The 27,260-nt window shown below is 42.5% G+C and overlaps 1 protein-coding gene across 1 annotated transcript in view; it reads right to left on the bottom strand.

Annotated features, from left to right (window-relative positions):
- The window catches only part of tmem132e (transmembrane protein 132E), a 399,344-nt gene extending 372,633 nt beyond the window's left edge, over positions 1 to 26,711 (bottom strand). Inside the window, exon 1 of the mRNA XM_041893726.2 lies at positions 25,347 to 26,711. Within this exon, the coding sequence (XP_041749660.2) occupies positions 25,347 to 25,416 (70 nt within the window). The 5' untranslated portion in view covers positions 25,417 to 26,711. The remainder of the gene's footprint in view (positions 1 to 25,346) is intronic.
- Positions 26,712 to 27,260: the final 549 nt, after the last annotated feature.

Raw genomic sequence — 27,260 nt, 5'->3', positions numbered from 1 at the left:
GTCTGTAGCCATGAAGTGCTTTGAAAGGCTGGTCATGGCTCACATCAACACCATTATCCCAGAAACCATTGACCCACTCCAATTTGCATACCGCCCCAACAGATCCACAGATGATGCAATCTCTATTGCACTCCACACTGCCCTTTCCCACCTGGACAAGAGGAACCCCTACGTGAGAATGCTATTCATTGACTACAGCTCAGCATTCAACACCATAGTGCCCTCAAAGCTCATCACTAAGCTAAGGATCCTGGGACTAAACACCTCCCTCTGCAACTGGATCCTGGACTTCCTGACGGGCCGCCCCCAGGTGGTAAGGGTAGGTAACAACACATCTGCCACACTGATCCTCAACACGGGGGCCCCTCAGGGGTGCGTGCTCAGTCCCCTCCTGTACTCCCTGTTCACCCATGACTGCATGGCCAACACCATCATTAAGTTTGCCGACGATACAACAGTGGTAGGCCTGATCACCGACAACGATGAGACAGCCTATAGGGAGGAGGTCAGAGACCTGGCCGTGTGGTGCCAGGACAACAACCTCTCCCTCAACGTGACCAAGACAAAGGAGATGATTGTGGACTACAGGAAAAAAAGAGGACTGAGCACGCCCCCATTCTCATCGACGGGGCTGTAGTGGAACAGGTTGAGAGCGTCAAGTTCCTTGGTGTCCACATCACCAACGAACTATCATGGTCCAAACACACCAAGACAGTCGTGAAGAGGGCACGACAAAGCCTATTGCCCCTCAGGAGACTGAAAAGATTTGGCATGGGTCCTCAGATCCTCAAAGAATTCTACAGCTGCACCATCGAGAGTATCCTGACTGGTTGCATCACCGCCTGGTATGGCAACTGCTTGGCCTCCGACCGCAAGGCACTACAGAGGGTAGTGCGTACGGCCCAGTACATCACTGGGGCCAAGCTTCCTGCCATCCAGGACCTCTATACCAGGCGGTGTCAGAGGAAGGCCCTCAAAATTGTCAAAGACTCCAGCCACCCTAGTCATAGACTGTTCTCTCTGCTACCGCACGGCAAGCGGTACCGGAGTGCCAAGTCTAGGTCCAAAAGACTTCTCAACAGCTTCTACCCCCAAGCCATAAGACTCCTGAACAGCTAATCATGGCTACCCGGACTATTTGCACTGCCCAACAACCCCATGTTTTTACGCTGCTGCTACTCTGTTAATTATTTATGCATAGTCACTTTAACTCTACCCACATGTACATATTACTTCAACTACCTCTACTAGCCGGTGCCCCCGCACATTGACTCTGCACCGGTACCCCCGTATATATAGCCTCCCTACTGTTATTTTATTTTACTTCTGCTCTTTTTTTCTCTCAACACTTTTTGTTGTTTTATTTTACTTTTTTATTAAAAATAAATGCACTGTTGGTTAAGGGCTAAGGATTTCACTGTAATGTCTGCACCTGTTGTATTCGGCGCATGTGGCCAATAAAATTAGATTTTATTTTATTTTATTTGCAGTGTGGTAGCTATAGTCCATATCCAAAGTGTCAGTCTGCTCTGTGTAAATGGGCTAGTGGTGGGAGGTGTGCCAAGCAAACAGACATCATGACTTCGTAAACATTTCCACCTCAGGCATGTTATGCAGCGGACAGTGAAAGCAATCTCAGACAATTGATCCACAGAGGAAGGACAGCTCAGACATACCACAGGACTAGTAAACATGGTAGGTGCTACATATTCAACGCTAACAGATCAGAGATAGCCAATGTCTCCTTGTTTGCTTGATAACAGAGATGCTATTTTTAAATGGCTTAGACATGTTTGACGGCATTCTGAAAGGCATTAAAGACCAGACCTATCATGTTATCATATTTCTGTGAAATATGACTGGGGGGGGGAGGTTCAAACAGCTCAAGATGAGCCAGACATGAACACCATTCCATAGGTTGGCCATAAGATCTTCCGGGACATTAATAGACAACTCAGATTCAGTGTAAACCAAATATCCATTGTTATGATCCTCTAGTTGGTGCCAATCATTATTTAAAAAAAGGCCCAGTGCAGTCAAAAACGTGATTTTCCTGTGTAACATTCTAACAGTCTAGTAAATATATTTCATATGCTATCGCAAAAATAATAATTTGGTTGTGTTTATGAAGGTCTTAGGTAACATTAGAATGAAATAGCATTTTCATTAGTAGGTCACTGTATGCTATATGTAAAAAATAACAGAATAGCATATTTTATGTTTTATATATATATACACTTGCACACCATGAGGTTCCTCACAGAGCACTCCCAGACAGTCCTAGCAAAATTATTGCTTGAGAAATTGCTCTTTGCTAAGAAACTATTTTTTTTACATTTACAAAACAATCACAATAGTAGTTAATTGTTACCCCGAAATGATTTGATATATAAAAGGGCTGCATTGGACCTTTAACAGAAACCCAGGGCAGTGAATGCATGTTCAGGAGAGACTTAATGCCTCCTCACATTACTAATCAACCAATGACAGAGGATTTAGGGAGACTTATAATACACTGGTATCTTTGTCATAACCAGTGTTCTTTGGATGTGTGCCAACATATTTCGGCTCAATAAATACCTTCAAAATTAAATAGTTGTTCCCGACAGAACGGGAGAGGTCTGATCCTGTCCTACCGCACGGCAAGCGGTACCGGAGTGCCAAGTCTAGGTCCAAAAGGCTTCTTAACAGCTTCTACCCCCAAGCCATAAGACTCCTGAACAGCTAATCATGGCTACCCTGACTATTTGCAATGCCCCCCCCACCCCATCTTTTTACGCTGCTGCTACTCTGTTAATTATTTATGCATAGTCACTTTAACTCTATACTTTTACCCACATGTACATATTACCTCAATTACCTCGACTAACATGTGCACCAGGACACTGACTCTGTACCCCCTGTATAGAGCCTCCCTACTGTTATTTTATTTTACTGCTGCTCTTTAATTATTTTTTACTTATCTATTTTTTACTTAACACTTATTTTTCTTAAAACTGCATTGTTGGTTAAGGGCTTGTAAGTAAGCATTTCACTTTAAGGTCTACACCTGTTGTATTCGGCGCATGTGGCAAATAAAATTTGATTTGATTTGACAGAAAAGGGTGTTGGAGCTGTGAGGACATTTGTCAAATGCCTACTAGTAGTATACTAATGTACTTTTTAAGTCACCCCTACCTTAATAAGCATGCATTGGAATATCAAGTGTGAAAATCTATTTTATTTGTGTATCAGTTTCATTTACTACCTATCACCCTGCTTCACAGGTATGTTCTTACACGGAGATACAGCATGGAAATGAAGAACAATAAACACATTTTAAACATGTTACATCTCGTCGGGGCTGATCTTAGACACCACAATAATCATATTCTATACTGAACAAAAATAAAACGCAACATGTAAAGTTTCACGCTTCTTGGTCTTGTAGAGTGTCAACTATTTTAAGCCGTGGGGCTTACTGGTCTGGTAGAAATTCAACCTTTTGCAACATTTGGCTCACGCTTCACGTCTGCTGGTCTGAGGTGAATTTCGTCACATGGCTTTTTTATGCACATGGGGTAAAAGGGGCGTTCCATCGTGTTTGTGCTCATCTGGGCGTGGCCACTGACTGAGAACAAATCAATATGGAAAACAATCATCTCACTTTTTTTTTGTTTGTATAAATTTTTTATTCAACCTTTATTTAACCAGGTAAGCCAGTTGAGAAAAAGTTCTAATTTACAACTGCGACCTGGCCAAGATAAAGCAAAGCAGTGCGATAAAAACAACACAGAGTTACATATGGTGTAAAACAAAACATAAAGTCAAAAATACAACAGTAAATATATGTTGTGCTGATGTGCAAATAGAGATACTGGGGTGCAAATGAGCAAAATAAATAACAATATGGGGATGAGGTAGTTGGGTGGGCTAATTTCAGATGGGCTGTGTACAGGTGCAGTGATCGGTAAGGTGCTCTGACAACTGATGCTTAAAGTTATTGAGGGAGATCAGAGTCTCCAGCTTCAGAGATTTTTGCAGTTTGTTCCAGTCACTGGCAGCAGAGAACTGGAAGGAATGGCGGCCAAAGGAGGTGTTGGCTTTGGGGATGACCAGTGAGATATACCTGCTGGAGCGCAAACTACGGGTGGGTGTTGCTATGGTGACCAATGAGCTAAGATAAGGTCTAGAATGCTAAAATCACATTGTTATCTTCACAAAAGTATTATTATACTTAATCATTCGTTTTATACAACAAATAGATGCAAACCTCCTAACTGGGAAGTGTACCCCCCCAGAGATACAGTTATGTTGTTCCACCGTCTTTAATGACATCACAACATAGTAACGAATTTGACATGATTGTTCTTTAAGTCCCCACCAACCATTTCCCACATACTTTTAAGTAGGAATGTTGTTTCATTATCCACTTTTGGATGTTGGAGTTTTGGCGGGAAGACTTCCTTTGTTAACAAAATGGTCCTTTCTCCCAATACTTCATGGCAAGGAAGAGAAAGTCTCTGCAAGGAATTTACGACCGGTCATAATACTGGCCCCCAGGAAACTTCTACCTCCTGAGTGGCGCAGTGGTCTAAGGCACTGCATCGCAGTGCTAACTGTGCCACTAGAGATCCTGGTTCGAATCCAGGCTCTGTCGCAGCCGGCCGCGACCGGGAGACTCATGGGGCGGCGCACAATTGGCCCAGCGTCGTCCAGGGTAGGGGAGGGAATGGCCGGCAGGGATGTAGCTCAGTTGATAGAGCATGGTGTTTGCAACGCCAGGGTTGTGGGTTCGATTCCCACTGGGGGCCAGTATAAAAATGTATTACTAACTGTAAGTCGCTCTGGATAAGAGCGTCTGCTAAATGACTAAAATGTAAATGTAAATGTAAAGGGGGTGTTCAAACCTTTGCCTAGCAGGAATCTTTGATCCTCAACCCATAAGGGCAAGTCATGACAGTCCCCCTCTGGTGGTTCAATCTTGGTATTATTCTGTAAGTTGCAACCCACCATAAAAACGACCATGGGATGTTCTGGTGGTTTACCCTGGTAGGCTTTCTTCCAACGGAGCAGTCCACCACAATAATGGGCAGCGGGCGTCCTGATTGGGCATCTCCGTTCCGGACCCGTCGTCCAGGCTGGTAGATCTGGGCAGTAACTTAGGCAGATGTTAACAACGCACACACACGAAATACATCATTACATTTCTTTCCCAAATGAGCGGCGTTGTGGCACTAACTGATGGTTGTATGGGGAACTTGTTTATGGCTCGATCACTTTGTGTCAGAGAAAATGAAACAAAATGAATAAAAGTATAAACAAAGAGATACAAAATATAGTTACCTCACCTTAATCATCTAATTGGACTGTATTCTATATACGTCCACGGTCTTGGCTAAATGACTATCATGGCATTGTCTCTAATGTCATGTCTAGGGTTTTCCCACTTAGTGGTGTGTTGCTTAGGCACTATCCTAAGTTGATAACTACAGTGGGGAGAACAAGTATTTGATCCACTGCCGATTTTGCAGGTTTTCCTACTTACAAAGCATGTAGAGGTCTGTAATTTTTATCATAGGTACACTTCAACTGTGAGAGACGGAATCTAAAACAAAAATCCAGAAAATCTCATTGTATGATTTTTAAGTAATTAATTTGCATGACATAAGTATTTGATACATCAGAAAAGCAGAACTTAATAATTGGTTTTCTTACCAAGGCTGGTGTTTTGCTCGGACCCTTAAGTGATCCTAGCATAAATCCTCATTGAATGTTCCGTTGTACATGTGCGCTTATGCTTACACAAGCGCGCATGCCAAGGGAAAGAAAACCAAGTATCCTCGTAGGCTGCAACCTGTTCAGAATGAGTCTGACGTAATCAGATAATTTTCATGTCAATGCCTGGAGGTCAGTAAGAATTGATGTCGGGGGAAACTGTAGTGGTTTTACTACAGGTGACGGTGTCTTACACCATTGTAGTGGCGATAGGTATGAAGGAGTCTATTTCATAGCTATGTTATCCCCGGAGGAGCTAACTTCACGATGGAAGTACTCTATTAGCACTGAACCAGTCGTACGCGGTGTGATCATGGTTCATGACTTCTAATAACTTTCCTCCTGAATGGAGGGTTCTGTTTATTAGTGGCATTGTGTTAACCATCAGAAGAGTGTTTTGGGAGATTCCCTTCCACGTGTTGCAATCTGAGTGACTAACTTCTTCTGTCGCTGTTATCAAGGACAATTTGACTTGTTAGGTCTCCAACCCTCTTACTGAGTGTGGCTGGACTGACTGTTGCTGGAATTGGTACTCGTACTCAAGGGGACCAGCTATCCTACCGATTTATTCTGAAATGTTATCGTACCGGAATACATGATTAGAGCATTTTACTAGCTGCATTGTAGTTGAAACTACACATGGCAAGGAATGATTACTGTTGCCATTTGTTTTGGAGGTGGACTTCTTTTACAACCAGTGTTGTACACCTCAGTGATGTCTCAGATGGTTATCCCCGTCAAGGGGGTTGTCCACTCCTCTCTGTTCTCATGGGGAAGTTTACAACTAGATTTGTTTCCTGCTCTGGCGGTCCCGTACAGAGTTGCACGTAGTCTCGACCCCACCACCGGCCTCGACGAGGCTCATCATGGGTCTGGTCTAGTATCCCCCCCCCCCCCTCCCTTTGTGTCTTGGCACCCCCCCACCAGCGGTGGGTTTTGGTGTCCGAGGCACAAACGAAAACGTCGGACCCTTTGTACGAGTTGTCAACAGCCGGGTGGTTAGTAGATTGGCTGTAACCATTCAACCAAATCTCCTGGTGTTTGTGCTTGAAAACGCTCAGTGGCTGTCGTGGCCTGTCAGTCACCACAGTGTCCGTGTGTGGCGACCGTTCCAGTACCTGCGAACTGAGACAAGGATATCTTTCTGCGATATGGCACAGTATTTCACCAGTGGGAATCATCGGGTCAGTTGCGGGACTGACACCGCTAGTTTCATTGTAAGGGGTTTCAGTCCCCCTCAAAGCGGAAAATGGAACATCGGAAGCACAGTACACTCTGCACGTCGATGCTTTTATTCCTGAGATGGCTGCAGTGCTTGCGGATGTGTCCGTAGGACAAGATAAGTTAATCTCAGCTACAGTATTGCATGACTCCAAGGAGGAGTGAAGTTGCTCAACAGAGACTGCTGGCTTGAAATCATGAAAGGACTGATCAAATCAGGTTTGCTGATTGAATGTGACGAGATATCGTAATATTTCCTTGGGTCAGATGCTTCACAGAGAAGTTGAGACATCTTTTTCGAAAGGGGTTCTTTTGATAGATGCTCTTTGTGGATGACTGTCGAAGTCAGCAGTAGGAGACAACAGTATGGTCAGTGGAGACGGCATGGTTACCTGTGACCACACTTGGTTGGTCTTCCAATCCATCAGCGGGATCAACCGATCCATCAAGTCTACTCCGAGTAGAAGGGGTTCACTTTCGAGGCTGGTAACATACACAGGGTGAACAAGCGATACGTCTTGGAAGTGTAGTTTCAGCATGAGTCGCATTGTGAGAGGCGAGGTAGTCTGGGTGAAACCTCGAAGTTAAGTATCGCATCGTTGCGTTTTCAACAAACGTTTAGCTAGGTTCAAAGCCCTTTTGAGATCATTGAACAACGTTTGAGAGATGAGCGATATTGTTGAGCCCGAATCAATTAGCGCATGACAGGTTAAGCAGTCCTCCAGGACTGTTTCCAGGTATGGGCTGTTTGAGTCGCGTTTTGTGGTCATATTCCCCACAAAGTGGAGTGGTCGTTCGTAACTACATGATGTCTCATTTCTGTTCATGGTGAAAACAGATCGACTTATCGGGTTGAGTGGAATTGGCTCTTGCGATGTGTTTTACCTTTTTCTTCGCAACATTTGTATCAGAGACTATAGACAAAGCTTGTAGGCTTGTGTCTTGATCGAGCGGGCCCTGGATAGGGTCTCGAGTGAGAGCGGGAGTAATTTGATTGTTAATGTCCTTGCTAAGGGTGTTAATTCTGGCGGACCTGTTGTCCGGCAATTCCACGTCTAGTCATAGTGACTTGCCTTTTTCCTGTTTATCAAATTCTTTCCGGTTCTTTATTTCTCTTAGCAGAGCTTTTGGCGAGTATTGGCGTATGCTTCTGTCGTCATTGAACACTTTTTCACCCTTGTGCTCGGACACTTTGGTTGGATTGGGTGCAGGAATGTAGCGATCCGGTCGATTGTGGCGGTAGTCGTTTCGCTGGCGACGTACTTTACAGTTATTTCGACCGTGGAGGGTATTGCTATCGTGGTTTCGCGGTAGAAACTGTTGTTGTACGTCAATCGACCGGATCGGTTGCGAGCTTGGTTGCTTGACTGGGTAGTCACGCTGTAGCGCGAAACTGTTCTGGAATTCTTTCAGATGGTACCTAAGGGTGGTATTCTGCTGCATGGCAGAGTCCACTTGGGCGCTTAGAGTACTTATTTCAGACACGTGAGTGTCGCACTTGCTCCAATCGGCCTCATACTTACCTGACATGGTTTGCAGGTAGATGTCTTGAGTACGGAGTGAGAGATTCAGTGATGAGATTTCCTCCGCTTGCTTAGAAATCAATATTTCCATCTTCATCACCCGAGTTCTCACATCATTCATTTGGTCAGTGACTTCAATGAGTTTCGCTGATTTGTCATCCAACTTGGTCATTGTGTTCATTAACTGATCATCTTTAGTGTGCAGCATTTGGACTAGGACATTATTGCTTTGAGTAACGTTCATCAAAACTGCATGTATGTTATCAAATTGCACGCTCCTGTTTGTAGATAACTCGTCAGATTTATCTAGTTTGGCGTGGACTTCGTCGTATTTAGTTTTGGCTAAATCGAGTTGTTCCTGTAGAACATGATTTTGTTCCTTTAGAAGACGATTTTGTTGAAGAGTGTGCTCGTTCGTCGTCATAAGTTTTTGCAATTACTTTTAATTTATCCGTTTTCAAACGCAGTTCCTCGGTTAACAGAATGTTTTCCTCATCTGCTTTTGTCATTAGTTTCCCGGTTCTCTCCACCTGTCCCGTCATATCAACCATTTCTTGCTCATGCTTTAGCTGTGCACTGAGGTATTGGACCGATGCAAATCTCTGTTTTTTCAAAGTTTGGGTTTTGAGTTATTGGAAGCTGCAAAAACGATGTAAATCTATTTATAGACGTTAATTAACCATCACTACCACATCAGTAATGTGGGAGTTGGACGTGAATGAACTTAAGCAAATTGAGTTGATTAATCAATGATAATGATTCATCATACTTGTACATGCTATCTGGGAATTAAACTTTAATTAACCTGAAAGCGTTGCTTTATCTAGGTTAATATGGAAAAGTTAAAATTGTCTCCTTTGTTGAAACAAATCAATTTGGATCTTATCCAAATGATCAAGCTGAAAAGGTATGTTCGGCAATTTAACTTATTAAATTGAATGAGACAATGATATCCAGTCAGTTGAGATTTGCTGGATATCATAAATGTAACCAGTAGTTCAAATGTGAGGATACATTCACCACTAATCCCTAAGGCTGAAGCCACGTGGGATTCCCGTGAAAGCGGGACTTCCGTCAATACTGGTTCAGTACTGTGGGGTTGGCTCCAATGAGCTTGCAAAAGCAAATTGAATTGATTAATCAATGTTAATGATTAATCATACCTGTATAGGCTAGCCGGAGTTATTATCTATCAAAATGTCTATCATTGCTGGCCCTTTGACCTCGCTCTAGAAATTAATACTGACCAAGTCAACTTGCTCCGGAGACGCGAGACAGAAATAGTACCCGTTTGGCCCAACGGGACTATATCTGAGAAAACCTAAAATCGGCCGGCCCAATATGTCCTGGCTCGTAGAATTCAGTAATTCACTCTACACACTGACTTTTCGTCAGATATACAACACCGGAGGCAACCTCTAGTATCTTCTTCAAATGGAAACACACATACCAGAACAACAAATCCTGGCTACGGCTCTACTGGTGTATAACGTAACCTGGGTGTATAACGTAATGTACTGCACAATTCATATAGACTGAATTCAACAGTAAGGCCTCATTCTATCTTAGATTCCTCACAGGGGGCACCAATATGTCATGACGTGACTTACTTTAATGTATGACTGTTATTTATCGAATTACCCAACTATGTTTAATTGTCACTCGATTAAATTAATAACGTAACAATTAACTCATTAGGAATTTGGGGCACCACGAAGAAGTTGTTTAACGAGTTACCATCTCCCGAATTAAACTCTTAGAAGATATGTTATATATCGATAACAGTCACTTATCAAATAATTACCTCTTATCAGTCTCATTCTGAACGTTGCATAATCCTTGAACCTGCAAGAACTCTAACCTTATTGATGAATCAGCAATACACTAATTGGCTTAATTATTTATTTACTAACTTACTAAATAATAACACAATACAAAACACACATAGGTTATTGATTAATGTAATACAATGAAAACAGGTACCTAGTGGACTGGACTAACAATCGCATGACTGCTCCATCAGTATGGATGACGGATCACCACCTCAAGCTGAACCCTGGCAAGACGGAGCTGCTCTTCCTCCCGGGGAAGGACTGCCCGTTCCATGATCTCGCCATCACGGTTGACAACTCCGTTGTGTCCTCCTCCCAGAGTGCGAAGAGCCTTGGCGTGACCCTGGACAACACCCTGTCGTTCTCCGCTAACATCAAGGCGGTGACCCGATCCTGCAGGTTCATGCTCTACAACATTCGGAGAGTACGACCCTGCCTTACACAGGAAGCGGCACAGGTCCTAATCCAGGCACTTGTCATCTCCCGTCTGGATTACTGCAACTCGCTGTTGGCTGGGCTCCCTGCCTGTGCCATTAAACCCCTACAACTCATCCAGAATGCCGCAGCCCGTCTGGTGTTCAACCTTCCCAAGTTCTCTCACGTCACCCCCCTCCTCCGCACACTCCACTGACTTCCAGTTGAAGCTCGCATCCGTTACAAGACCATGGTGCTTGCCTATGGAGCAGTGAGGGGAACGGCACCTCGGTACCTTCAGGCTCTGATCAGTCCCTACACCCAAACGAGGGCATTGCGTTCATCCACCTCTGGCCTGCTGGCTCCCCTTCCTCTGCGGAAGCATAGTTCCCGCTCAGCCCAGTCAAAACTGTTCGCTGCTCTGGCACCCCAATGGTGAAACAAGCTCCCTCACGACGCCAGGACAGCGGAGTCACTCACCACCTTCCGGAGACATTTGAAACCCCACCTCTTTAAGGAATACCTGGGATAGGATAAAGTAATCCTTTTACACCCCCCCCAAAAAAAAATATATATATATTTTGGAAAGTGGTTATCCCACTGGCTATAGGGTGAATGTACCAATTTGTAAGTCGCTCTGGATAAGAGCGTCTGCTAAATGACGTAAATGTGCCCTTGAGCAAGGCACTTAACCCTAATTGCTCCTGTAAGTCACTCTGGATAAGAGCGTCTGCTAAATGACTAAAATGTAAATGTAAATGTAGAAGGAGGGTCAGAATGGAAGGGAGAGAGAGATTCAAACTATCGTGGTTACTTTGGAGACTATGCTCACAGTAATCATAATACTTATGCACCCTAATAACGCTCATTCGGATTAGAAATGCAACATGTACTTACGTGTTGCTGTCCTCGATAGTTGAGTTGATGTAGGACTCTGGTTTGCCCACCAAAGATCTCAATGTCCTTGGTAGTTTCTGGTCGTAGTGGTGGTTAGAATGGATACTTCAGATGTACCAGCGGTTGTCAGAGGGATTGTCCTTCCCACTTTGTGACTTTAGTGAAAGTTCTCTAGACAACTATACATGCCAGCTGCAGACTGAAATAATAAGGTCTAGTGCATTGTCTTCTTCTTCACCTCGTGTAGAGGTTGAGAGTTACACAATTTCAAACGTGTGGACTAACGCCTCACGTTTCTGGTCTTTCTAGTCTAACCATTTTGTAACGTGTAGCTTCAGCTTCACGCTTCTTGGTCTTGTAGAGTGTCAACCATTTTAAGCCGTGGGGCTTACTGGTCTGGTAGAAATTCAACCATTTGCAACGTATAGCTCACTCTTCACGTCTGCTGGTCTGAGGTGAATTTCGTCACAAGGCTTTTTTATGCACATGGGGTAAAAGGGGCGTTCCATCGTGTTTGTGCTCATCTGGGCGTGGCCACTGACTGAGAACAAATCAATATGGAAAACAATCATCTCATCTAGAATGCTAAAATCACATTGTCATCTTCACAAAAGTATTATTATACTTAATCATTCGTTTTATACAACAAATACATGCAAACCTCCTAACTGGGAAGTGTACCCCCCCAGAGATACAGTTATGTTGTTCCACCGTCTTTAATGACATCACAACATAGTAACGAATTTGACATGATTGTTCAATAAGTCCCCACCAACCATTTCCCACATACTTTTAAGTAGGAATGTTATTTCATTATGCACTTTTGGATGTTGGCGTTTTGGCGGGAAGACTTCCTTTGTTAACAAAGGGGTCCTTTCTCCCAATACTTCATGGCAAGGAAGAGAAAGTCTGTGCAAGGAACTTACGACCGGTCATAATACTGGCCCTCAGGAAAGGGGGTGTTCAAACCTTTGCCTAGCAGGAATCTTTGATCCTCAACCCATAAGGTTAAGTCATGACAGTCTCCATTAAAAAGAGAATCCCATCAGCTTTCTATAGGCTAGGCCTACTATATTTATTTCTCAACCTTCCTAATAATAAGCACATTGCTTCTCTTTAAAACAGGAGTATAGCCTACCTGGCTGGCATGAAAATGAAGCACGGGAAAAGCGTCCTCCATTCGCTATTTAAGTGCATAGATGACATATTTTTTTCACCGCTGCCCATTGAGAAAGGTGCATGATAATGGTCCATTCTAAATCAAAACAAATTTCACATATATACTAAACAATATACAGTGGGGGAAAAAAGTATTTAGTCACCAACCAATTATGCAAGTTCTCCCACTTAAAAAGATCAGGCCTGTAATTTTCATCATAGGTACACATCAACTATGACAGACAAATTGAGAAAAAAATTTCCAGGAAATCACATTGTAGGATTTTTTTATGAATTTATTTGCAAATTAATGGTGGAAAAAAGTATTTGGTCACCTACAAACAAGCAAGATTTCTGGCTCTCACAGACCTGTAACTTCTTCTTTAAGAGGCTCCTCTGTCCTCCACTCGTTACCTGTATTAATGGCACCTGTTTGAACTTGTTATCAGTATAAAAGACACCTGTCCACAACCTCAAACAGTCACACTCCAAACTCCACTATGGCCAAGACCAAAGAGCTGTCAAATGACACCAGAAACAAAATTGTAGACCTGCACCAGGCTGGGAAGACTGAATCTGCAATAGGTAAGCAGCTTGGTTTGAAGAAATCAACTGTAGGAGCAATTATTAGGAAATGGAAGACATACAAGACCACTGATAATCTCCCTCGATCTGGGGCTCCACGCAAGATCTCACCCCGTGGGGTCAAAATGATCACAAGAACGGTGAGCAAAAATCCCAGAACCACACGGGGGGACCTAGTGAATGACCTGCAGAGAGCTGGGACCAAAGTAACAAAGCCTACCATCAGTAACACACTACGCCGCCAGGGACTCAAATCCTGCAGTGCCAGACGTGTCACCCTGCTTAAGCCAGTACATGTCCAGGCCAGTCTGAAGTTTGCTAGAATGCATTTGGATGATCCAGAAGAGGATTGGGAGAATGTCATATGGTCAGATGAAACCAAAATAGAACTTTTTGGTAAAAACTCAACTCGTCGTGTTTGGAGGACAAAGAATGCTGAGTTGCATCCAAAGAACACCATACCTACTGTGAAGCATGGGGGTGGAAACATCATGCTTTGGGGCTGTTTTTTCTGCAAAGGGACCAGGACGACTGATCCGTGTAAAGGAAAGAATGAATGGGGCCATGTATCGTGAGATTTTGAGTGAAAACCTCCTTCCATCAGCAAGGGCATTGAAGATGAAACGTGGCTGGGTCTTTCAGCATGACAATGATCCCAAACACACCGCCCGGGCAACGAAGGAGTGGCTTCGTAAGAAGCATTTCAAGGTCCTGGAGTGGCCTAGCCAGTCTCCAGATCTCAACCCCATAGAAAATCTTTGGAGGGAGTTGAAAGTCCGTGTTGCCCAGCGACAGCCCCAAAACATCACTGCTCTAGAGGAGATCTGCATGGAGGAATGGGCCAAAACACCAGCAACAGTGTGTGAAAACCTTGTGAAGACTTACAGAAAACGTTTGACCTGTGTCATTGCCAACAAAGGGTATATAAGTATTGAGAAACTTTTGTTATTGACCAAATACTTATTTTCCACCATAATTTGCAAATAAATTCATTAAAAATCCTACAATGTGATATTCCGGAAAAAAATCTCATTTTGTCTGTCATAGTTGACGTGTACCTATGATGAAAATTACAGGCCTCTCATCTTTTTAAGTGGGAGAACTTGCACAATTGGTGGCTGACTAAATACTTTTTTTCCCCACTGTATGTAAAGACCAGATTAAATCAAGAATAGTGTGATGGGTGACAATATCAGCCCATCACTTGTGAATTATATTATCACTTGTGAATGATGCCCAGCTTAAAGCAAAAATTGCATGCTTTTTTATAATTATTATATTCAGCCCAAGGGCTTAACGGCCACTGGCCACAAAAGGCATGGATTTTTTTAGGGGGATTATGGCCACACAAATGGGATGCAGCCGGAAAATTCGAGGCATTATCAAGTGCTTGTCAAATTGTGAATGAGAGACTGATGAAGTGTGTACAGCCTGCACAAAAAACAAAGCAGAGCTCATGCCTTTCATGCAACTTTTTTCAAATCATCATTAGAGTCGCATCATGCAGCCTTAGAACCTGTACAATCCAGGTGTAGAGAGCTCTTAGAGACTTACCCAGAAAGACCCACAGCTGTAATTGCTGCCAAAGCAGATTCTAACATGTATTGACTCAGGGTGTTGACTACTTATCTAATCAAAAGTGTTTTTAATTTTTACAAAAAATTAAGTTAGAATTTTTCTTCCACTGAGTATTTTGTGTAGATAGTTGACAAAAAAGAGGACAAATCCATTTTAATCCCACTTTGTAACAACAAAATGTGGAAAAAGTCAAGGGGTGTGAATACTTTGAAGGCAATGTATATGATATTTAAAAGTCAGTGTGTTTCTGTTTGTGCAGAAAATGAGGGACTAGGGTAATTCAGAGCTCCTAAAATAACTAAGGCACAGAAACCTGTATTACCTCTGTATTACCCGTGCTCTAAAAGGCTAAACTAAAAATCAGCACTCCTGTTGAGACTCTTGCAACATGGCTGTGGTCTAACATTCAGGTTAAAGGGGTAGAGTTCCCATGTTGCAAGAGTCTCAATAGGAGTGCTGATTTTTAGTTTAGCCTTTTAGAGCACGGGTAATACCCAAAATGTTTGTCATTTCAGCAGTCACGTTTTAGATACTGGACTTTCAAGAATCAAAGTGCCACCCACCACATCATCATGATGATGCAAAATGCATTTTGGGACTGTGTCAACAGTGGACCAATGAAAAAAAAAAAAAAAGGCTTTTAGTTGAGTTCCCCTTTAACCTGAATGTTAGACCAGGGTCATGTTGCAAGAGTCTCAATAGGAGTACCGATTTAGTTTAGCCTTTTAGATCACAGTGAATACAATTAGATGGACAGGGGGAGCTAATCCTATAATTTCTACTCAGAGGCACCTGATACATATGACCCCTGATATATTTAAAGGGCTCGGGTTAGTAGCCTTGTTTCAGAGGCCTGTATCTCCCTCCGATGTCAAAAAAATAGGTGGTTTCTTCAAGTCTCTTGGGAAGAGGGTTCATTACAATTACTAATTTTCATCACCATCCAAAGCAGAGGGATTTTAGAAACTATGGAATGTCATTGGGGAAATCACACTATAGGACTGTTTTAATTGCAAACAATTGGTAGAGCATGGCGCTTGTAACGCCAGGGTAGTGGGTTCGATCCCCGGGACCACCCATACGTAAAAATGTATGCACACATGACTAAGTCGCTTTGGATAAAAGCGTCTGCTAAATAGCATATTATTATAAGCACCTTGAAAAATGAAATGGTCAGCAACTTTGTGATAAAGAATAGGGGACAAAAATAACAGAGATGACTTATGGTACCATAAAAAAATATATATATTTGGTCAGCATCTCATTTAGGTCTATGCCTCAACTCAAAGGAAATATCCAAATCAGAAGGTAAGCCCTTATTTGACAGGCTTCATACCCATATGAGCATTAGCATAACCTGAGACAGCAGAATCAGTGTGGTCTGTTACTGTTGATCTAAATGAGCTCCACGGTAGATGAATTGGATTTGGATATTCAGTGTGTCTGTACCTCAATGGTGCAACGCAACTGTGTGCATGACCGTCAGGGCCATTATTGATTCAATAGACCTCAATGTCAATATGTGGTTTTTCATAAACACAGAGGGTCGTATTCATTAAGCAAATACAACCATAGCAAAAAAATATACACTACCGTTCAAAGGTTAGGGGTCACTTAGAAATGTCCTTGTTTTCGAAAGAAAAGCAATTATTTTGTCCATTAAAAGAACATCAAATTGATCAGAAATACAGTGTAGACATTGTTAATGTTGTACCCGCAAAACACCAGTCTCAACGTCAACAGTGAAGAGGCGACTCCGGGATGCTGACCTTCTAGGCAGAGTTGCAAAGAAAAAGCCATATCTCAGACTGCCCTTTTAAAAATGATAAACTTGGATTTTCAAACACAATGTGCCATTGGAACCCAGGACTGATGGTTGCTGATAATGGGCCTCTGTACGCTTATGTAGATATTCCAATAAAAATCAGCCGTTTCCAGCTACAATGGCCATTTACAACATTAACAAATGTCTACACTGTATTTCTGATCAATTTGATGTTATTTTAAAATGGACAAAATAATTGCTTTTCTTTCTAAAACAAGAAAATGTCTAAGTGACCCCAAACTTTTGAACGGTAGTGTGTGTGTGTGTGTGTGTATAAATAATAAACTATATTAAAACAGTGAAATCAAAAGGTAATGTACCATTGTGGTTGGATGTTTCATTCTTCCATATGAAACCTAGCCAAACCAACTTTCGATGGATAGTAAGTGTTCAAAACCCTCCCCCGTATGCATCAGCCCTCTCTTCATTAGCAGCAACACACCTCACTCCCCCTTATCAGTACCAATATCCCCCACCTTGAAAAAGGCAGGGCTACCCCTTTTAAAATGCCACCACCTGCAACAATTAGCCGTCTTTCAACCATACCAGAATGGAACAAGAGATTAATTATTGACTGAGTATGGAATGAGTGTGGTGTGTGGCCGCCAACGTATCTTTCATTTTATTATGTTGATTTATAATTGTTCGCAGTTTGATGGATTGTTGTGCATATACTGTAAGTGCACTTCCCTTGTTTGCCAATTGAGTAGCACCGTACCACTTAGAGGGTCTTCACACTTAAGAGTTCTCAAAAATACCCTCTGCTACACATACACAATATATACAAAAGTATGTGGACATCCCTTCAAATTAGTGGATTCTGCCATTTCAGCCACACCCGTTGCTGACCGGTGGATAAAGTCGAGCACACAGTCATGCAATCTCCATAGAAAACATTGGCATTACAATGGCCTTACAGAAGAGCTCAGTGACTTAACGTGGCACCGTCATAGGATGACACCTTCCCAACAAGTCAGTTCGTCAAATTTCTGCCCTGCTAGAGCTGCCCCGGTCAACTGTAAATTCTGTTATTGTGAAGTGGAAACATCTAGGAGCAACAACGGCTCAACCGCGAAGTGGTAGGCCACACAAGTTCATAGAACAGGACCGCCTAGTGGTAACGCGCGTAAAAATCGTCTGTCCTCGGTTGCAACACTCACTACCGAATTCCAAACTGCCTCTGGAAGCAACGTCAGCACAAGAACTGTTCGTCGGGAGCTTCATGAAATGCGTTTCCATGGCAGAGCAGCTGTACACCAGCTTAAGATCTATTGGTCATGTAGTGTAAACTTGCAAACTTGTCACGTCTCGACTAGGACTGTGGCGGTCATGAAGTTTTGTCAGCCAGTTATTGTCATGCAAAAGACTGCCGGTCTCACGGTAATTGACCGTTAATTAAAATAAACACGTTTAGCACCTCCGGGCCACCACACATACAAGCTGCTTCAGCTTTTGGAATATCAGGTGCACCTTGTGTTGGGGACAATAAAAGGCCACTCTAAAATGTGTAGTTTTGTCACACAATACAATGCCAGAGATGTCTCAAGTTGAGGGAGCTTGCAATTTGCATGCTGACTGCAGGAATGTCCACCAGCGCTGTTGCCAGAGAATTGAATGTTAATTTCTCTACCATAAGCCGCTTCCAACGTCGTTTTAGAGAATTTGGCAGTAAGTCCAACTGGCCTCACAACCGCAGACCACGTGTATGGCGTTGTGTGGGCGAGCGGTTTACTGATGTCAACGGTGTGAACAGGGTGCCCTATGGTTGCGGTGGGGTTATGGTATGGGCAGGCATAAGCTACGGGGACAACGATCGACGGCAATTTGAATGCACAGAGATACCGTGATGAGATCCTGAGGTCCATTGTCGTGCCATTCATCCGCCACCATCACCTCATGTTTCAGCATTTTAATGCACAGCCCAATGTCGCAAGGATCTGTACACAGTTCCTGGAACCTGAAAATGTCCCAGTTCTTCCATTGCCTGAATACTCAGACATGTCTCCCCTTGAGCATATTTGGGATGCTCTAGATCGACGTGTACGCCAACATTCTACAGGCCACAATCAACAGCCTGATTAACTCTATGCGAAGGAGATGTCACGCTGCACACCAGATACTGACAGGTTTTTTCCCACGCCCCTACCTTTTTAAAAAGTTGTGACCAACAGATGCATATCTGTATTCCCAGTCAAGTGGAATCCATAGATAAGGGCCTAATTAATTTATTTCAATTGACTGTTTTCCTTCTATGAATTGTAACTCAGTAAAATCATAGAAATTGTTGCATGTTGCCTTTATATTTTTGGTTCAGTGTATATTTTAACAAAGTCTGATAAATCAATTGAATACACACCATCACAATAAATCCATTATTTATTTTAGGCAGGTCTAAAGAAACATTAAGAAAATGTATTTCAGAAGAACAGAATAAGAGTTGGCCTACTGTATTTTATCTGGCTATGCTCCATGCCATTGCCATTGGCATTTAGCAGACAAGATAGGCTTATAAGTCCCGTGACATTTTATATTATATGATTTTATAGTAAGAAGAATATAATTGAAAGCTGAATAAAATAGAAAGGATATTTTTCCCATTCCAGAGTGAGAGTGCGCATATGAAGTGACTATGTTGAGCGTTAGATTTAGAGTCATTTGGCAACTTTAGTTGTGAATGATACAAACCATAGAATGCCTTTGAAATCAAAAGATATGGGCTGCATGATGCGACTACAGGCTATTGATGATGATTTAATAAAGTCGCAAAAAAAGCTCTGTTCCTTGACTCACGTTGCACACGCTGTTCTCTTATCAAGTGATCATATTTTCACCCATCGGACTACTCTCAATTAAAATATTGTCTTTACTAATATGTACAATTAGTTTAGATTTAGAGTGGCCCATTATCAAATGGGAAGGAACAGTGGCAAGAGAAAAAGACATGGCATCCGTAGGCACTCGAATAGCGAATGGAGGCCACTTCCCCGCCGGTTCCTTTAACTCATGTCAGGTACGCTACTCTGGTTATTTCGCCGTGCGACAGGTGATATTCCATCCAAACTCTGTATTCCATAGGCTCCCCAACCCTGTTCCTGCAGCTACCGAGTGCTTAATTTGGGATCCAAGTGAAATCTGCTCAGGAACATCGATAGTAACATGTTTTCACAGCGAAACATATTTCATTAAACTGTTGACAGTCCCTCTCTCTGCGCGCTGGAGAAAGGAATGAAGGAGAAAGGGGAGGAGATGGAAACACACAGTGGTGAGATATTCTGTAGCTAAAAGGTAATGTGTCAGCCTATTACAAAAAATATTGAACAAAAATAAACGCAACATATTTTTTTACTGAGTTAAAGTTCATAAGGAAATAAGTCAATTGAAATAAATAAATTAAGCCCTAATCTATGGATTTCATGATTGGGAATACAGACATGCATCTGTTGGTCACCGATACCTTTAAAAAAAAGTAGGGGTGTGGATCAGAAAACCAGTCAGTATCTGGTGTGACCACTATTTGCCTTATTCAGCGTTACACATCTCCTTCGCATACAGTTGATCAGGCTGTTGATTGTGGCCTGTGGAATGTTGTCCCACTCCTCTTCCATGGCTGTGCGAAGTTGCTGGATATTGGCGGGAACTGTGCTGCTTACTGATTATTGGCTACTGTGATATTTCCTGTAAATTTGACCAAGAATGTTGCATTGCCAGCCACAACTTAAGTTAAGGCAAGGATGCAGTGGCAATGTGTCATTCAGGGCAGGGCCACTATTTCTGTTTTGCATGTTATTTTGGCATTAATATGTATCACAATGAGTTAATAAAGCTGCATACAAACAGTATATTTTTTGCTTTCTGAAGGCAGCTCCAAAATGCAGGTGTTTCAGCCTAGCTCAGTGCTTTCTGTGGTGGTGGGGCAGCCAGCGGAAAATACGAAGCGTAGGGGTTGGTGATGTTCTCTAGTTGCGCCGTGATTGGCTCAGTGTTCTGTCACTCATGGGGACACTACGTCACCGCAAAATCTATGGGGAGAGCTCGAAAATTCAAGCACCTGAGTGCTAAGGCGCCACTGCAGCCCCGGGTTTGATCCCAGGCTGTGTCATGGGACGGCGCACAATTGGCCCAGCATCGTCCGGGTTAGGGGAGGGTTTGGCCGGCCAGGATGTCCTTGTCTCATCGTGCTCTAGCGACTCCTTGTGGCAGGCCGGTCGGTCAACTTCGGTCGTCAGTTCAACAGTGTTTCCTCCGACAAATTGGTGCGGCTGGCTTCCGGGTTAAGCGAGCACTGTGTCAAGAAGTAGTGCGCTTGGCTCTCAACCTTCGCCGAGTCCGTAGGGGAATTGCAGATGTGAGACAAGATCGTAACTACCAATTGGATATCACGAAAAAGGGGGTAATGCCATGGGCCAGAAAAGTTTGAATACATTGGCCATGCGGTCAATCCAGCATGACTTCTGTTGCGTTCAAAACCACTGGAAACTCAGATCTGGGAAATCTCAGACGTCAGTGAGTTCAAGACAACTGGGAACTAGCTCTTGACCGGGAAAATACGGAAAATAATTTAACGGTCATCCAACTCTGAATTCCAAGTCAGGATTTCGGGCCTCTTTCTACAACCCACAAGGACCGCAGCGCCACCTTCCTGTTCAAGTGAGCACTGCACAACAAGGTGAGTCCAAAAATGTATTGTATGCTGCTGCATAATATGCCAGGAAGATATGTATACTGTAGCTAAGAAAGTAATACTTAGTGTATGTTGTGTAGTAAGCGGTTAGTAGCCCATGTGCCTCACCCTAATGTGCTCCATTTTCACCTCATAACTTAGCCTACTGTTCAGACTTGGTGGTGCACATTTAGCCTATAGCCTGTTTTAGAGAAATATCATTGAATATTGTAAGAGCTTTCATTGTCTGCTTATATGCCCCCTTTATTTATCTTATGGTTCTGACTTGGTATACAGGGAGAATATTGTAAGAACGGCCCATGTTCTGAATTCTGTCGCTGTACATTTCAAAAGTGCTGAAGAAATAGTTTTATTGACTACGTCCGTACTAGCTCGCTCATTAAGGTCTTATTCGAAATTACGGATTGCCTCTTATCCGCTCATCGTCCCCTTATGCCATAGTTTGTACATCTCAATTGTCAGTAGAAACCACATTTGTTTAAGCAAGTCAGCCATATCAGCTTTCTTTTTTTTAAAGGCAGTAAATGAGGCTGAATTAACTGTTTCGCTGCCAGACAAGTCTCCGCTGACAGCCATGTGTAGCAGTGGTAAGGTGTTGGGACTGCTGTTGGGGCAATGCTGTTGGGACAGCTTTATGTAGGCCTAACAGTTTGTCGGTACCGTTTGTCACCGTTATAGTGAAATTCATTTAGTGTTGTGTAGTGGCTTTGCTGGCATGCATGAACAACAACAAAAAAGTTGAGTTTGCCCCACCAAGATTTACATGCTAAAATCGCCACTGGAAGGATGTAATGTGTATTGAAAAGTAGAAATCTCTTTAGCCACAATGCTCCTCAGATTCTCCTTCTCCTGTAGTGGTAATAGGGCATTAAACCTGTTTGATCTAGTGCATTTCCTTTGTTGTCCATGTAACTGCCTCATACTGACAATGTGTTTCTCTGATCCTAGTTAAACCACCTTACATCACCCGTCTACTGTGACATAATTTGAAGCCTGCAAAGACCAAGGTCAAAACCTCATTCAATAAAAGGGTCAAATGGCTTCCCTCGCTCCTTGTGTTCTTACAGAAATACTCAATTGTGTTGCCTTCCACCCATCCTAAACTATTTTTTTTAAATTAATTAATTTATTTATTTATTATTACCTGGTTCCCAGGCTCAATTGGACTTGAAAGGGCGGTGTCTTAAAATGGAGGCTGGAGAGGGAGCGAGCCTGCTACAGCTGTATTAGATGGGACTTTGAAAAATTGTTTGTTTAATGTTCTACCACCATATTATTTTAGGGAAGCTCAATCGAGTTCGGGCATGTGAAAACTACAGTATTTCTAAGATGTGTACTTTGAGATTTTCCAAACTCATTTCCTTAACACTATAACTGCTAAAGCAGTAATTTTGACTGCTCATGATTATTATTTTTTACTCCGCCATTTTTTAAGTCATGCCCCCTCCGTCCTTGACGTTTCCAAAATAAGTCTATAACACACTGTTGGTGCTAGAATCGTAATTTCACAAACAGAACTGGAGTTATAACCAGTTTCAGGAGGGCATGTCATTTTATCTTTATGGTTTTCCCCCGTTGCCCCACCTCCCAACAGTAGGGCCTGCTCCGCTGCTTCTTCCTACAGTTGAAAGTGCAGTGCCCAGCTGATAATCAACCCGATTATTGCCTCGAAACTGAACCGACACTATACTGAAACTAATTTCACACATATAACAGATGAAATAAATTAAGTAAAGTATGATGGGAGAAAGGGGAAGAATGGGTGAGTTGATGAGCCAGGGGAAGCGATTGATTATGGAATCACAAATCACCTTTATTTAACCAGGTAAGCCAGTTAAGAACAAGTTCTCATTTACAACTGCGACCTGGCCAAGATAAAGCAAAGCAGTGCGATAAAAACAACACAGAGTTACATATGGGAGCACATGGCGAGCCATTCTATTATATTGATCCATTCTAATTATAATCTTAAAATGATATGTACCCTATATCAGTCCACCGAATCAAAGCAGTCTTCTCAGTCTACAGTGAGAGCATGCGTAATTGTACATGCTGAATGGCTATCAATATCTGGGAAAATATCCACATCGGGCAGCAGGTGCTCGAGGATGTGGTGATGAGGCTTGTGGAACCTTATGTTGGCAAGGGGAGAAATGTCACCATGGAAAATTTCACTTCACTGTCGAACAAGTTACTTGCAAAGAAAACAAGTCTGGTGGGCACCATGAACAAAGTGAGACGGGAGCTCCCTCCCGCTGCGCAAAATAAGGCACCTGCACAGCAGTTGTCCAATGGTGCTGAAGAACAACCAGACAATGGGGACACAAAGAGAACAGACTATTTCGCACCACAACGAAACAAAGGAATGTCAACATGTGTCAAGCAAGTGAAAGTTACCAAAATTGTGTCAACTGTTAGGACAAGGGATAACAGCTAAATGAAATCAAAATGATGCTATTGCGTGAAGATGCACACAACAAGTGACAATTTTTTACTGCTGTCATATCGACACTCATAGTCATAATGCCATTATTGCTTTTTTGCTGAGTTTCACTATTTATCAAGGCCAATTGGCACTTATAATGATGTTTAGGCTACTGATGTTTTCATCATTTGACCACATGTATTTTGACCTTGCATCTTGGTGGTTGGGGTATTTTTTTTATAGTTGTAAAAAATAAGCTGTTACCGTGTTCCAACACATATGCTTTCTGTTTCATAGTTATAACAATGGCACTCCACAAATAAATTTGATTGAACACTTGGATTTTGGCATTTGTGATTTTTAGTTTTTACATATAGCCTACAGTAACAAACTAAAGAAAATGCTATTGTGTTATTTGAAATAAAAATGGTATTCTAATGTTACCCAAGGCCTTCATACACACAAATGATTATTTTTGCAATAGCATATATTAAATATATTCATTATACTGTTAGAATGTTGCAGTCAGAAATACTGCTCATTAGCTTGAAGGGGGGACTGTTGAGGCCCAGCGGCTCTAGCATTAAATGACTTGCATTGCTCACGCTTTGAAGTCCAGTGTAGGGGAGGTTCTAAGGGTTGAGCTACAGCCAATTAAAAAGTAGTGGTTGTTTCGTCCGCTCATGCCATAGCCTTCAGCACTTAGAGTGTTGGGCCAGTACCCGAAATGTTGCTGGTTCAAATACCAGAGCAGACTGTGAAAATCTGTCGATCTGCCCTTGAGCAGGGCACTTAACCCTAATTTGCTCCAGGGGCGCCATACTACTATGGCTGACCCTGTAAAACAACATTTCACTGCACCCATCTGGTATGACAAAACATTATTATTTATTTTTTAAACCAGACGTTCGACAGAGAGCCAGTTGGTGGACGAGATTACCTCAAAATACACAATAAATAGAGGTAGAGAAGCAAATTGTCTATCATATTCCTATTATTATGGTTAAAGAAATCTGTATTCATTAAGCTAAGTGTGGCAAGCTACACACAGCCCTGCTCCCCACCTTGTGGAGAGATGTTGTTTGTGGACCCTCAGACCCTCAAAACTGCACTGGCCCAGGTCCATTCATTGCAAATTAAAGCATACAACTGGTTGTATACCTCACATGCATGAATAATTTAACCATAAGATAACAGACAAAAACAGACAATTAACATAGTGGGATAAAAGCTTCGGTCCTGTGCGTGTCAAGACGAGTTAAATTGGCATGCTTTTCCTCACTGCATCAATTGGCTCCTATATTGTGTGTTCTGCTGTATTTGCTGCATTCTCGGAATCGCATCTCACTTGACATAGCCTACAACATACACCAGTCATAATCAAACATAGGCGTATCATCATTCTGGCGAATAGCCTAGGCTATTGCATGTCGCTCGGTTAGGCACTTACCATTTGAAATTAGCACCACACAGAGCAGCAGAGTTCCTTTGCAAGATGGTAAAATTGACATCGTAGACATCTCGGTAAATCCAGTAAGCAATCGTGAATACAGGCGTCTTCAAATATAGCTTCCGACCGGTGTTTGCCTATGGCAGGTTCTTCGATAGTCTGAAGTTGAATTGTGTGCCAGAAATTGTTTACAATATGTGGTGCTGTAGCCTTACTGAATCTGTCTACTATGTGAAATCTGACAATCGTCTGACTGGCTTTATGACAAAATGCTATGCATGACGAAGATGTGTCTTCTCTTTATAAAGTACCTCCAAACCGCAGAAGAAAGTTACAGGTATCCGGATCAAGTGGCTCAATTGCGCCCTCAATTAAGTATTCCACCATGTATGTTCCAAATATGAAGCAAAGTCAACTGGTTAATAAATTCAACAAATGCGCAATTGTTCACAAATACGTGGCAATAAAATAAACTATTTCATGTTGAATTCCACTGCGCTCAGTAGGCCGAGAGTTTTTATGCTGGTATCTCAAGCACTGCAGTTTATACAACACCGATTCACTTAGCCTACAGATTGATAAACGTTGTGTTTTTCAAACGGTCCTGAAACTTAAAACTGGACAGCGGGTGTAGATTTCCACGACACCAATTAGAAAATTTCACCAAACCCGGATGCAACAATGTAGCCAACAGACGCGATGAATGGAGAGTCCGTCCGTCGGTCTTTACTGTGCCGTAAGCAATACCAGCTCGGGTTCAACGACGGGTGCCTTTTGTCGGCTGCCTCCTGCCTTAATTAAAAGTTATCCAGTACACAGGCGAGACGAACCTTCAGTAAGCAAAAATTGCAATTGCAGGATTAACAGACTAATGTAGCCTATACTAAAGAAACACTCGACTAATAATCTTGGATAGGCTGTGAGATTCCGCGTTTCCAAAACTACAACAGCGTTTCCCAACCCAAGTCACTGAATTTGTTTAATGCAGTGATTTGATAGTTCATCTAGTTCCCAGATTTTAAACGGCAGTCCACATACCACGTTTCGATGTTAGGCTACCTAAATATTCCTTCTACACGTCCTCAAACACAAGAATGTTGACCATAGTTACTGAATCCGCGGCAGTAGTCCAAGTCCATCCCCTAACTGTGGTTAAAAACTCACGGGCATTTCGACTTCATTGTTTCGCACTATCCTGCTCTGCGTTGACCATTTACGCATTCTTTGCCGCTCGTCTGGTTAAGGAAAGAAAGGACAATTGCTAATACATACTCCTCGTATGCGTTGTGTCCGGCAAAGCTGGTTTTAACAGCAAAAAAAGCGACTTTCTCAAAGGCAGTTGCTACAGAGATCCTTCTCCCTCGCTCAAAGGATTTCACAAGCACAGCTGAAAGCAGCATGAACTACATTTCAATCACGTGGTACCCTCATCAGACCTCAGTCTGACGCGCGCAATGCATAGTTTATTCAATGAGATGGACAGTGTGCATGTGTAGCCTGTCTTTTTTCCCAAATCAATTTGTGAATAAGTATCGAAAACATGTAGCCTATACATTCGTTGTTGATCCATAAGGAATGGTAGGCAATTGCTTAAATCCGAAATTCCAGGTGAGCAACATCGTCTCACCTCTGGTTGCAACGTGGTCTCAGAGAAATTTGTATTATTCTGTACGGAAATCTGATACACCATTTAGTATGGTATTAATTTGTGGACGTCCATCATCCCTTTCACATGATATGTTACGAATTTGCAAAACGTACAGTATGTTACGAATTTGCTAAATGTATGCTATGTTAAGAATTCCAATTTGTTGTTGCTAATGTTAGCTAGGGGTGGGCAGGTGGCTAACGCTAGCTAGGCTAGGAATTAGGGGTTAAGGTTAGGAGTTGGGTTAGGGGAAGGGGAAGGGTTAG

The sequence above is a fragment of the Coregonus clupeaformis genome, chromosome 13 (genome assembly GCF_020615455.1).
Source record: "Coregonus clupeaformis isolate EN_2021a chromosome 13, ASM2061545v1, whole genome shotgun sequence".
Taxonomy (NCBI): Eukaryota; Metazoa; Chordata; class Actinopteri; order Salmoniformes; family Salmonidae; genus Coregonus; species Coregonus clupeaformis.
The sequence above is the reverse complement of the archived record's forward strand: the minus strand, read 5'-3'. Positions and strand labels throughout refer to the sequence as shown.